This window comes from Macrotis lagotis, chromosome X (assembly GCF_037893015.1).
Source record: "Macrotis lagotis isolate mMagLag1 chromosome X, bilby.v1.9.chrom.fasta, whole genome shotgun sequence".
NCBI classification, from domain to species: domain Eukaryota; kingdom Metazoa; phylum Chordata; class Mammalia; order Peramelemorphia; family Peramelidae; genus Macrotis; species Macrotis lagotis.
Window position 1 is genome coordinate 471,856,778 of NC_133666.1, and position 13,169 is coordinate 471,869,946.

Here is a 13,169-nt window from a genome sequence, read left to right on the forward strand (position 1 = left end):
CTCCGTCCCTGCTGCACCCGGCCTCTGCCCCGCTGCACCCCGGCCTCCCCCGCTGCACCCCGGCCTCCTCCCCGCTGCACCCCGGCCTCCCCTGCTGCACCCCAGCCTCTGCCCCGCTGCACCCCGGCCTCCCCTGCTGCACCCCAGCCTCTGCCCCGCTGCACCCCGGCCTCCCCGCTGCACCCCGGCCGCGCGGGGAGGGCAGAGGGGTCCCTGGGACAGCAAGGACTCTCAAGAGCATCCGCGCATCTGCTAAGAAGTTTGGAAGCAGAGAAATGCGGGCTGGGCTGGGCTGGGCCGGGCCGCGGCGGCTCTCGCCGCCTTCTCAAGGAGCACGAAGGCGGTTTTTAAAAAGCGCAATGTGCGGCCTGGCCCGGCGGGGGAAGGCACTGGCGAGGCCGGCGCCGGCCCTTCCCGGGGCGGAGGCTGGGTGGGCTCGGGGCCGCTAGAGCGCCGCCCGCCCGCTCCGCCACGCCCACTGGGGGGGCTCGGGGCGCGCATGCGCGCGGCCCCGGCTGCGCGCCGCCCGGGACGCCAGTGCATGGAGGGCCCGCGTGCGCCGGGGCGGCCTTGCGCGCTCTGAGGCTCGAGCCGGGCCGGCACAGGCGGGAAGCGCGCCGGCGGCCGCGATGTTCGTGGCGCGCAGTATCGCGGCGGACCACAAGGACCTCATCCACGATGTGTCCTTTGACTTCCACGGGCGGCGGATGGCGACTTGCTCCAGTGACCAGAGCGTGAAGGTGAGGGAGAGGCCCGGGGGAGCGGCCGCACGTCGGCCCGTCCGGCTCCTAGCGCCGCGGCCCGCCGCCGCCGCCGCCGCCGGGGCGCGTGCGCAGAGGCGGGGGCCTGGGGCCGCGGAGGCAGCGGCCGGGCTGCTCCGGTTCCCTCCGCTTCCTCCCGGCCCGGCCCGCCGAGGCGCCCCCTCCGCGAGCCCCGAACTGGGGGCGGGCGCCGCGGCTGCAGTCCCCCGGGCCGGGATTCGGGCTCACACGCTTCCCTAACTTTAAAGTTAGGGAAAAAACCCCCAATAAAACCCCAAAGCCTCTCGGGCCTGGGCTCGCCGCCGGAAAGGGGAGTTGCTCCCCAAACCAGGCAAACACGAAGGCATTTTATTTCTTTAAAAAAATTTTTTTAAGCTGTGAATTTAATCCTCAACAAACTTTACATAGAACAAGAAGGACTGTAAGAAACTGAGCTTCAGTTGCAAATTTTCTCCTATTAATTGAATTTATTTTTCACGAGATTAATGCCAATGCGGAGGTCAGCGTTGGCCATATTTACCGAAACCACATCTACCACCTTTCCTCATCCGGTTCAGGAAACGCTTCAAACCTGTGCCCCCTGTTTAGGTTTCATACGTGTACAGTGTTGGCTTCCTTTACTAAAAACCTGGACTGCTGAGACGAAGGCAAAAGACTGAAAGAATTTTAATCAGATATTCTGATTTATAATAGGTCTTTGTTAAGAAACTTGTACTCGTTTTATATCTTGTTAATATCGTTTTCATGTTGGAGAATATGTAATTAAGTTTATACCCAATGAAATGATTATGATTCTAAGACTCCTTTCAACATCCAATGCTTTGATTCACATACTTATTACTTAAATATGGTTTGAAATGTGTTCGAGACTTCTTTTATTGACAGCTGTAGAATTTTTACATGCTGCCAGAATAGCTAAACATATTGGGATAAAATTGTATTGAAGCCTTACTTATATTTAAAGTTTTGAAATTGAGCAGGTAAAGGACTAAAAATTAGTGATACTGACTGACATCCAAGTGAGGGACTCTTGAATGTGGTTGACTTGTTTTCTTCAATTTTTTTCATTTTTCAATAATTTTTCAATTCTAAATTATTCTACCTAAATTAGTTTTCTATGGTATCCATAACAGAGAGTTAGCTAGATTTTTTCTTATTTTAAGAGATTCTCCATTACCTGCTCATTATATTCTTGTTCAGTTGTTCTCAGTTGTTATCTGACTCTTTGTGACCCCATTTAGGATTTTCTTGGCAGATGAGGAAACAGAGGCAAACAAATGGGGTTAAGTTTCCCAGGCTCACACTGGTAGACCAGATTTGAACTTAGATGAACTGACTTCAGGCCCAGCACTCTATTCTAGCCACCTAGTACCCAAATATTTTCTACTTTAAAAATAAAATTTTTTAAGTCCATGTAGCTCCAGTACTGAACAGCAATCACATAATCCTCATTATAAAATTGCAGTCCAGGAAAATGATTTCCCAAACTGAACATGCCTCAAATGCTATATATCTTTGCATTTTAAGTTCATCACCTCTATGGGAGCAGGTGAGTTAGTCTTCTGAATTCTTGTTTAATCATTCACTGCATTGATCAGAGTCCTAAATTCTTTCAAAATTTTCTTCTACAGTGTTATCGACTGTATTGTGCTTCTAGTTCTTCTCATTTTACTCTTTGTCAGTTCACAGAGATCTTACCAAATTTCCTACAGGACTGTCATTAAAGGCACATTGTAATTGGTTTAGCTATTCCCCAGAGTGGGAAGCCCCTTAGTTTCCAGTTTTTGGCTTCTATCAAAATAAATACTTTTGTACAGATAATTATATTTTTCTCCTTAACTTTGATGTTTTTGAGTTACAGTACCAGCATATAGCTGGGCCAAAGCATAATGAAAAATTTAGTGTTAATCTTTTTTGGGTCCTTCATTCTCAAAGAGGACCATGATAGCAGGGAGGTGATGCCATGACAAGCACATGAATTGGATTTCAGTGAAGGGTTGCAATGCTAAGTCACCAGCTTCACTTTCTTCTCCAGAACCATCTGGATTCAGTGGCCAGATATAAATCCAGATGACTGGAGATGGCCCTGGATGAGGCAAGGGTTAAGTGACATACCCAAGGTCGCACAACTATTAAGTGGCAATTGCCTGAGAATGGATTTGAACTCTTGACTCCTAGGCCAGTGGTCTATCCACAGTGGTGCTACAGTTTAGTAACATTTTGGGCATAGTTCCAAATTATTTTCCAGAATGACTGGACCAATTCACAGCTCTCCCAACAGTGCACAGCATCTCTATTTTCCTGCAGCACCTCCTACATTTGTCATTTTCCTTTTTGTTGTCTTTGCCAGTCTAATGGGTGTGAGGTTATAACCTAAAACTTTTTTAATTTGCATTTTTTTTTTTAGGTTTTTGCAAGGTAAATGGGGTTAAAGTGGCTTGCCCAAGGCCACACAGCTAGGTAATTATTAAGTGTCTGAGGCCGGATTTGAACCCAGGTACTCCTGACTCCAAGGCCAGTGCTTTATCCACTGCCACCTAGCTGCCCCAGTTTGCATTTTCTAATTATTGATTTGGAGCATTTCTTCACTTGGTGGTTGTTAATAACTTGGATTTGACTATTTGTTGGAGAATCCAGTGGCAGATAGTCGAGACTCTAAAAAGTAGTAACTTTCTTTTCTTTTCTTTCTTTTTTTTTTTTTTTTTTTTAGGTTTTTGCAAGGCAAATGGGGTTAAGTGGCTTGCCCAAGGCCACACAGCTAGGTAATTATTAAGTGTTTGAGACAGGATTTGAACCCAGGTACTCCTGACTCCAGGGCTGGTGCTTTATCCACTACACCACCTAGCTACCCCCTAAAAAGTAGTAACTTTCAATACTAGTTTGATAATTTACTAAAGGTGTCAAATATTGTCTCACAAGATAGAACTTTTTTCATTTATTATTTAGGATAACTGGGTAACTTGGGATATCTTACTATTTAATTTTTTTTGATTTATAAAGAAGTACATAGGGCAAATGCAAAGTTTTCAAAGAAAGATTATAACAACATAGATTTTAAATTGGAAATAACCTTGAGGCTATTTAATCTAACGCCTTCATTTTACAAATAAGGAAGCTGAGGCCCAGAGAAGTTAAGTGACTTGCTCAAAATTACAAAAGTATTAAGTGGCAGAGCTCTGGGATTCAAAACAGTTCCTCTGATTACAGATCCTGAGGCTTTTCCACTGCACTATATTGATATTGTTAGAGTGTATTATATATTCACTTGGTTTTTGTTTTCTTTAAAATACTTTTCTTACTGAAGGTATATAGTTATTTATGATAAATTTTAATTTTTTTATAGGTCTGGGACAAAAGTGAAAGTGGAGATTGGCATTGTACTGCTAGCTGGAAGGTAAATATTGATTTTAATGACTTTTTAAAATGGATTATTATTATTTTGGATAACACTTTGCCATGCAATTCAAAATTTAAATCTTTAACTTTGACTTAATGGTGTTGCTATTTAGTCCTTGGAGAGAATATTAGTAGGAATTGTTCAGTATTTTTGAATTCCATCTAGTAGTAGATGTAATAAAACTATCCTATTCTTTACATGCACACAGTATACAAATCTAAAATAGGAAAAAACTGAAAATGTTGTAGCACAAGTTCAGGAAAAGATTGATCTGTCTGTTAGGAGAATAATTAACATTACCATTTTATAAGTAGGTACTTGGAAAAGGGCTCCAGTAGGATTGAGATGATATCAAGGACAGGGACTTTTGAAGAGGAGGGGCAAAAAGTACTACCAAGCTAGGATCTTCTACTAAATTACTGGAAATACTTTTCAATAAGAGTCAGCTTTTGATTGGTCTACCTTATTCATATTTTGTGTTTTCTAGTTTCTGTAAAATGGAGTTCAGTATTTGAGTTTCTCCTGTATGCTTCTCTTTCTAAAGCACATAAATATTTCTTTTGAGTTTTCAAAAGTTTGAGCAAAAGTAGAAAACAAATGGGTTGAGAAGCATTCTTCTCTCTGTATCCTCTTTCTTCCCTCCCTCCATCTGTCTTCTCTCTCTTTCTTTTCTCTCTCTCTCTCTCTCTCTCTCTCTCTCTCTCTCTCTCTCTCTCTCTCTTTCTTTTTTCTCTTTCTTTCCCTCCCTCCCTTTCTTCCTTCCTTCCTTCCACCCATAGGGAATTATACTGGTACATGTAGATGATAGTGGTTCTTTGGGTATATAAAGGATCATAGTAAGATTCATTTTTGTTTCAGAAAAAATAAATAGATTTGGCAATTTTGGGTCCATAGGAGCTGATGTGGAGGAAGAAGGTGAAGAAATAAAATGGCCCTCCTACGCATGAAATAAGTATAAGTGCTGGTACTGAGCCGCAGTAGAGAGGCAGAGAGAGAAAGAGAAAGAAAACAGTGTTCACCTTGTCCTGTTTTCTCTATTAGTAATCCTTAAGATATTGCTGTGGACTGACTTTGGGGCAGATGAGAAGTAGGGAATAGGTCTGGGGTTTTGGGAGAATATTGCAGCTCAAGGCGATTAAGATAGCTAGGGATCTTTCAGATTTTATATATTTTTGTCCCTCAAAAATTAAGAGCTAGAAATATTTTTAATTTTTAAAAGATATTTTATATATTTTTCATTTAGTGGTGGTCACTTTAATCCTTTCTTAAGCAAAAGTTATATGTAAAAGAAAGCAATTTTCTGGAAAAATGTTTGAGAATACTATTATAAATTCTTTTGTGAATAATTTTGAGTTTTTTTCCTCTTAGAATCTTGTCTTTTCCTTTCAGACACATAGTGGTTCTGTATGGCGTGTGACATGGGCACATCCTGAATTTGGACAGGTTTTGGCTTCCTGTTCTTTTGACAGAACAGCAGCTGTTTGGGAAGAAATAGTGGGAGAGTCCAATGATAAACTTCGAGGACAGAGTCATTGGGTGAGTCATGCTAGTAGACCTCTTATTGCATTTATGGTGACCCTGCCATACTTCATCAAACACACTGCCCTTCTCCCCCCCCCCCCCTTCCTTCATTTTCTCTTTCCCTTCATCCTTCTTTTCCTCCTTCCTTCTGCTTTTTTTCTTCCTGCTATTTACTGCAGTTTTCAACTTGCTGTATATTGTCTAAGGAACAGCTAAGACCAAACAATGAAAACAGGGCTTTGTTGGCTAAAATGAGGTTCTGAACTCTTAGCTTCTTACTTGTGTTTACTGTTTTTCTGGTTTTTTTTGGACTTGGACAAAATGGTGATAAATCACTTTGCCTCTTTTCATTTCTCATTTTTTGGCACTTGTTCATTTGAATATGTATGGTTGAAGTTGTGATCGTCTGAGGAACACCATCTCAGGTTTATCAGTTTTTCTCCCCCTCTAATTTGATGTTGATTTTGGTCTCTGTTTTAGCTAGTTGATGGTGTGACTACTCATAGATAACTGAGTTTGATCTGACTTGCATATCAGTAATCAGTTATTTCTTTTGTATTAAGTCTTATTTTATTTTAGTGATCAGTGCTCACTAGTTGGACTTTTTTTCTAAAAAGAAAATATGATAGATTTTTAAAAAACCTTTGCTTTTTTCCTCTTATTTTTATCCATATTTTAATTAAAAAAATTTTTTTTTTAGGTTTTTGCAAGGCAAATGGGGTTAAGTGGCTTGCCCAAGGCCACACAGCTAGGTAATTATTAAGTGTCTGAGGCTAGATTTGAACTCAGGTACTCTTGACGCCAAGGCTGGTGCTCTATCCACTCCGCCACCTAGCCGCCCCATCCATATTTTTAAAAACTTCCTTCTCTGCTTACTTTTACCCTGAAGTTAGGGAGTAAGCAAATATTTACTGACTTGGAGGATCTTCTCAAGATTTTCATAGAATTTTTCTACCTCTTTATCCTCTGCAGTAGCTGTTGGTACTTGAGCTTATTTTATGCTTATCCGAAACACTGCATCAAGTGTCTTAGGAAATAATGTTTCTTGTTTCCTTTGCATACACAGTGAAACCAACTCTATCAATTCCTTTCTCCTTTTCAAGGAGAAACTGTGAACCACTTTCTGGGTGTCCCCTGGTTTTGTTTATATCAAGCTTATCAATATTATTCAGTTTTCTAATAGTGTGTCTTTTGAGCAGGATTTGGCAGAGATCTTGCATTTAGAGTACTTAATGTTTGTAGTTGGTCTAAAAACTATGCTTCTTAGTATTCCTTGTCCTCTTTTTTTGAATGTTATTTTATTTTTTCCAATTACATGCAAAGATAATTTTCAGCATTTATCTTTTTTAAGCTTTTGCACTCCATATTTTTTTACCTCCCTCCCTTCTCCCCTTGGCAGTAAGTAATCTGATAAATATTACACATATACAGTCATGTTTAATATATTTCCATATTAGTGAAATATATTTCCATATTAGTACCACAGGGAAAAAAAATACCATGAGAAAGAAAAAAATGAGTTTTAAAAAGTGAAAATATATGTTTTGATCTGCGTTCAGATTTCATAGTTTTTTCTGGATGGCATTTTTCATCTCACAGATTTTAGAATTGTCCTTTATCATGGACCTGCTAAGAGGAGCAGTGTCCATCATAGTTGATCATCTCACAGTATTGCTGTCAAGGTGTATGAGGTTCTGGTTCTGTTCATTTCACTCAGCATCAGTTCATGCAAGTCTTTCAAGGCTTTTCTTCATGTCTGACCACTTACAATTTCTTTTTTTTTCTTTTAGAATTTTATTTATTTAAGGCAATGGGGTTAAGTGACTTGCCCAAGGTCACACGGCTAGGCAATTATGTGTCTGAGGCTATATTTGAACTCAGGTTCTCCTGATTCCAGGGCCAGTGCTCTATCCACTGTACCACCTAGCTGCCCCATTTATGATTTCTAACAGAACAATAATACTTCATCACTTCCATATACCATAATTGGCTTCCCTAATTGATGTACATGCCCTCGGTTTTCAGTTCTGCCATTTCAAAAAGAGCTGGTCTAAATATTCTTGTACATGTGGCACTTTTTCCATTTTTTTATGATCTCTTCAGGACATAAAATTAGTAGTGGTATTGCTGGATCAAAGGGTATGCATGGTTCCTTGTCCTCTTTTTTTTTTTCCATTCTACTACTATTTTTGTGGAATGGGAAAGGATTATACAAAACTCAACACTGCTTTTGTAGTCTTCTTTGTCTTATGAATTGTCATGGACAAAGAGTTCCTTATCAAGTAGTCAACCTATTGGAGATTAATTTCTTTGTATTTACCTGTACTTCTGTTATTGGATTCTGTGTTGCCAGGACTGAACATGAAGCTTTTGCAGCATGGTTTTACCTACCAGAGATAGTACTGCCCTGGTCAGTTGCATACCCTTTGATTAGGACTTTGTGGAAACTCTATTATAGGGAATAAAAGATTATTTGGTGCTTAGCACATTGACTGGCACATGGTAAGTGCTTAATAAAATGATTGTTGATTTGTTATATCTTAATTTGTTAATTCATTTCTTTAGGTTAAGAGGACCACTTTGGTGGATAGCAGAACATCGGTTACTGATGTGAAATTTGCTCCTAAGCATATGGGTCTTATGTTAGCAACCTGTTCAGCAGATGGTGTAGTGAGAATATATGAAGCTCCAGATGTTATGAATCTTAGTCAGTGGTCACTGCAGCATGAAATCTCATGTAAATTAAGCTGTAGTTGTATTTCATGGAATCCCTCAAGGTAAGCCATATCTTAGTTCCTTGATTTTTTTTTGTTTGTTTAGGTTTTTGCAAGGCTAAGTGACTTGCCCAAGGTCACCCAGCTAGATAACTATTAAGTGTCTGAGGCCAGATTTGAACTCAGGTTCTCCTGACTCCAAGGCCAGTGCTCTATCCACTGTGCCACCTAGCCGCCCCCAGGATATTTGATAATTAAACAACTTTGTCTTCAAACCATATTCTAAGAAATAACAGCATGGCTTAATTACTGTAAACTTTTAAGTTTTTAGTTATATGATTCATACTACATAATTGTAAATGTAGTTTACATTCTCATAGATGGTTAACAGTGTGAAAAATAAAACTTACATAGATTTGTGACTCAGACCTGGTGTCCCACAATCTGCCCTCACTAAAACTTTTTGACTGTGGGGCAACTAGGTGGTATAGTGGTTAGAGCACCAACCTTGGAGTCAGGAGGACCTGAGTTCAAAAAAACACTTAATAGTTATCTAGCTGGGTGATCTTGGAAAGTCACTTAACCCCATTGCCTTGCAAAAACCAAAACCAAAAAAAACCCCCAAAATAAAAAAAACAAACTATTTGATTCCTTAAATTAGCTATGCCATTATTAATTGAGGATAGAGAAAATAGTTGCTCCATTTTGTTTTTAAGGGGCAGGTAAGTCAGTGAAACTGAAGCCCAGGTGTTTCGTTCTTTAGAAATGTTTTTGAAAATCTAGTTATGGAGGTGATTTCAAACAGTATCTTATTTCCCTGAGTTTAAACTCTGCAAGGATATGGACCAAATCTTAACTGCCTTTTATCTCCTGTTGCACTTAGCAGAATGCTTTGCCCTCAGTATTTGTTGAATTACATGGAATTTCCCTTCTTCCTTCTGGAAGTATAATTGCCCATAGGATAAATCTGGAATGAAGAGTAACATCTGGGGAGGAAGCAGTTTTTCTGTTTTCTTTTGCTGTTCCTCCTCAATCTGGATTCTGATTTGCCAAAATAGCCAGTTTATTTCTGCTTACTTTAACAATTTGTTTCCTTTTAAAAATCTTGCTACATGGATATCTTTTGTTCCTAATGACCTTCACTTCTAAATATTTTCCTCCCCTCCCCCATTTAGTAAATTAATTTTTCTAACAAAAATTTAAAAAAGAAAGAAAAAAATTTCATCAAAGCCCAACAATATATCAGCTATATCTGACGGTAAATTGCAATATCCTTCACCCATAGTATCCCATCTCCACAAACAAAGGAAGAAGGTAAAAGGCTGCATTCAGGGATGTGTTGTTTTGACCAAGTCCTTCACCTTAAGGAAAAAGTGCTTCATATTTTTATATCCTTTGTTCTTTTTTTAAAAAAAATTTATTTATTTAGGGCAATGGGGTTAAGTGACTTTCCCAAGGTCACACACCTAGGCAATTATTAGGTAACTGAAGTTGGATTTAAACTCAAGATACTCCTGACTCCATAGCCAGTGCTCTATTCACTGTACCACCTAGCTTCCATCAATATATCCTTTGTTCTTGTCAAATGTTTGAAACCTATTTTGGGGGGAAAAAGCAAATCCAGAAAGATGTGATATGAGTGACATAGTAATAATGAGATGAATAGTACTATTATTAGTCCCATTAATTAGCAGATGAGCAAGAATGAGTCTCAGAGAGCTACTATTTAAAGAATTTTTTATTCAGCTAGTAAGTGACAGAACCACATACATTCAGGTCGTTTGACTCCAAATTCAGTGCCCTTTCCATTATGCCACTCCAGATATCCCAATTAACTTTTTTTTGTTTGTTTTTGCAAGATAGTGGGGTTAAGGAACTTGTCCAAGGTCACATAGCTAGGTAATTAAGTAACTGATACTGGATTTGAACTCAGGACCTCCTTACTCTAGGGCTGGAGCTCTCTGCACTGGAACCACCTAGTTGCCTCCTCAATTACCTCTTTTTGGTTTTTTTTTGGGGGGGGGAAGGCAATGGGACTAAGTGACTTGCCCGAGGTCACACAGCTAGGTAATTATTAAGTGTCTGAGGCAGGATTTGAACTTAGTCCCCCTGACTCTAGGGTCAGTACTCTATTTACTGTGCCACGCAGCTGCCCACCCCTCACTTAACTCTTACAGTCATTGACTAGATTGTAAATTATTTGAAAACACATGTTGTATATTGTCTTTGTATCCACTAGATTTCATAGCTTTAGGTAGCATAATGGAGTCAGGAGGACCTAAATTCAAATAATTTATTAGCTGTGTGACCCTGTGCCTCTAAAAGTAATTTTTTTTTAAAAAGTTTATTTTGAGTTTTACAATTTTCCCCCCATTTTTGCTTCCCACCCCCACAGAAGGCATTCTGTTAGTGTTTACATTGGTTCTTTGTTATACATTGATCTCACTTGAATGTGATGACAGAGAAATCATGCCCTTAAGGAAGAAAAATAAAGTATGAGATAGTAAAATTGCATAATTATATAATGCTTTTAAAAATAAGTAAATTAAAAAAAAAGATTGCATAGCTCATAATTGATAACATGCTTTAAAATGAATAAATGTATCCCTAAATTTCAGAATAAGAATCTGCTCCCTAAAGATGGTTGAATCACAGATGTGATTGCTCCATAATTTTCAGTTGTTTGGCTGTGTAACTTTAGTTTTTCCAAGTTCTGTTTTGCCAAATGAGGTTAAAGTGGATATATAAAGTCAGTTATCAGTCATTGTTATGATATTGTTATTATTATGATCATAATATGTTTGTGTAAGTAATTAATTTACTTTTTATTTCTAGTTCTCGTGCTCATTCCCCTATGATAGCTGTAGGAAGTGATGATAATAGTCCAAATGTATCTGCTAAGGTTCAGATTTATGAATATAATGAAAACACCAGGTAAGGTAATCAGCCTAGAGAATCCACATTTGTTTTTATTTACTTTTTGATTTATATATAATTTTTATTTTTAAAGAGTTTTTACTCATGGGAATTGTATTCTGTTCACTATTGAATTAAAATAACCATTTATGTACCAATAAGTAGTAACATAGTTCTGTGAAGAATATCTGAAAATAAATTACATTGTGCCACATTTTCTTGCCAATACATAGATAATCTTTGGCAAATATTAGTCCAGTTCACTTATATGAAACAGGGATTAGCAAATTAACTGTTTGTTTTGGAATTTCATTTTGCAGTTTAATATCAAGATCATGATCTTGAGAACCTGCATTGTAACAGAATTGAATTAGGATAGAATCTTGGAAGACCTGTACAATTTATACTTGTTGAGAAATTTTCTCATACTGATAGGTATTAATGGCTGTTAGACTGAGATGCAATTTTAATGCAGTTGTTACTCTGTGTGTATATGTATATATATATATATATATATATTGTTTGAAGTATGTTAAATTAAACTTAAATTCATAAAGGAAGCCTTTTGGGACTCTGGATTAAATATTGATATAGAAGATTATATAAAAACGAATTCAGTTTCAGAGTGTTTGCAGTCTGAAATGATAAAGTATGATATATTAGCAGAGATTATTGTGGAATACTCATGCATATGATTTGAATTTTCTTAGGAAATATGCAAAAGCAGAATCCCTTATGACAGTCACTGATCCTGTACATGATATCTCATTTGCTCCAAACTTGGGAAGATCGTTCCATATCCTCGCAGTAGCAACCAAAGACGTGAGAATTTTCACACTAAAACCTGTAAGGTGAGCTTTTGAAACAGTTTTAACATAAGATACTACAATTGATAGACAAGATACAAGTTCTGATCATATGAAACAGGTTAATTAAAAGAAAATTTAAACTGTAGGAATGTGTCATATTTTGGGTTGGGAATAGATTTACTTTCCTTATGTTTTGTTTAGTATAATTATCTCAAAGGTTTAAATCCTTAATATCCATTTGATGATTAGATTTATTCTGATTTTCAGATATCAATAAATTTGCAGTGCAAATTCAAGAAGTTGATTGCATATTTTAACTGAAGCTTTTTTTTTTGTTTTGTTTTGTTATTCTTTACATTCAGTCTTTAACTTTTTTGGGAGGTAATCTTTTACAGCTTTGGATAATTTGGATTTGTCAATTTGAACAGCATGTTGTTAAATTTCTTTCTGGAGTGCCTGAGTAAGATTTTTTCTTTAATAGGAAAGAATTAACATCTTCTGGTGGACCAACAAAATTTGAGATTCATATAGTAGCTCAGTTTGATAATCACAACTCTCAGGTTTGGCGAGTGAGTTGGAATATAACGGGGACAGTATTAGCATCATCTGGAGATGATGGCTGTGTAAGATTGTGGAAAGGTAAGACTTCAATGAATGACAGTTGCATTATGAGTAGAGTTTCTTTTTGTGGTTATTTTTCATAACTAAGAATGAGAAATTACTTTACTATTACAAATTCACTTTAACACAGCAATAGCTAAAATAATTTTTTTTAACCAAGTTTCTGTTTTGAACAAAGGGAGTTTTTCAAACATGGGCTAAACTCTTCCAAACTATATTATAGGGAGCAGCTCATTTGCGAAGTGGATAGAGCACTGGCCCTGGAGTCAGGAGAACCTGAGTTTAAATTTGGTTTCAGACACATAATAATTACCTAGCTGTCTGACCTTGGACAAGTCACTTAATTCCATTGCCTTGCCAAAAAATCCCCAAAAAACTATGCTGTATCTATAATAAGAAAAAAAAATAGGAAGCATCTAGGTTGCTCAGT

The 13,169-nt window shown here is 38.2% G+C and overlaps 1 protein-coding gene across 1 annotated transcript in view; it reads left to right on the forward strand.

Annotated features, from left to right (window-relative positions):
- The first annotated feature begins 525 nt into the window (after positions 1-525).
- Positions 526-13,169, forward strand: part of CEP192 (centrosomal protein 192) — a 160,271-nt gene continuing 147,627 nt past the window's right edge. Inside the window, exons 1-7 of the mRNA XM_074202081.1 lie at positions 526-740; positions 4,105-4,155; positions 5,548-5,694; positions 8,245-8,456; positions 11,229-11,327; positions 12,020-12,160; positions 12,600-12,757. Coding sequence (XP_074058182.1) covers positions 630-740; positions 4,105-4,155; positions 5,548-5,694; positions 8,245-8,456; positions 11,229-11,327; positions 12,020-12,160; positions 12,600-12,757 — 919 coding nt within the window. The 5' untranslated portion in view covers positions 526-629. The remainder of the gene's footprint in view (positions 741-4,104; positions 4,156-5,547; positions 5,695-8,244; positions 8,457-11,228; positions 11,328-12,019; positions 12,161-12,599; positions 12,758-13,169) is intronic.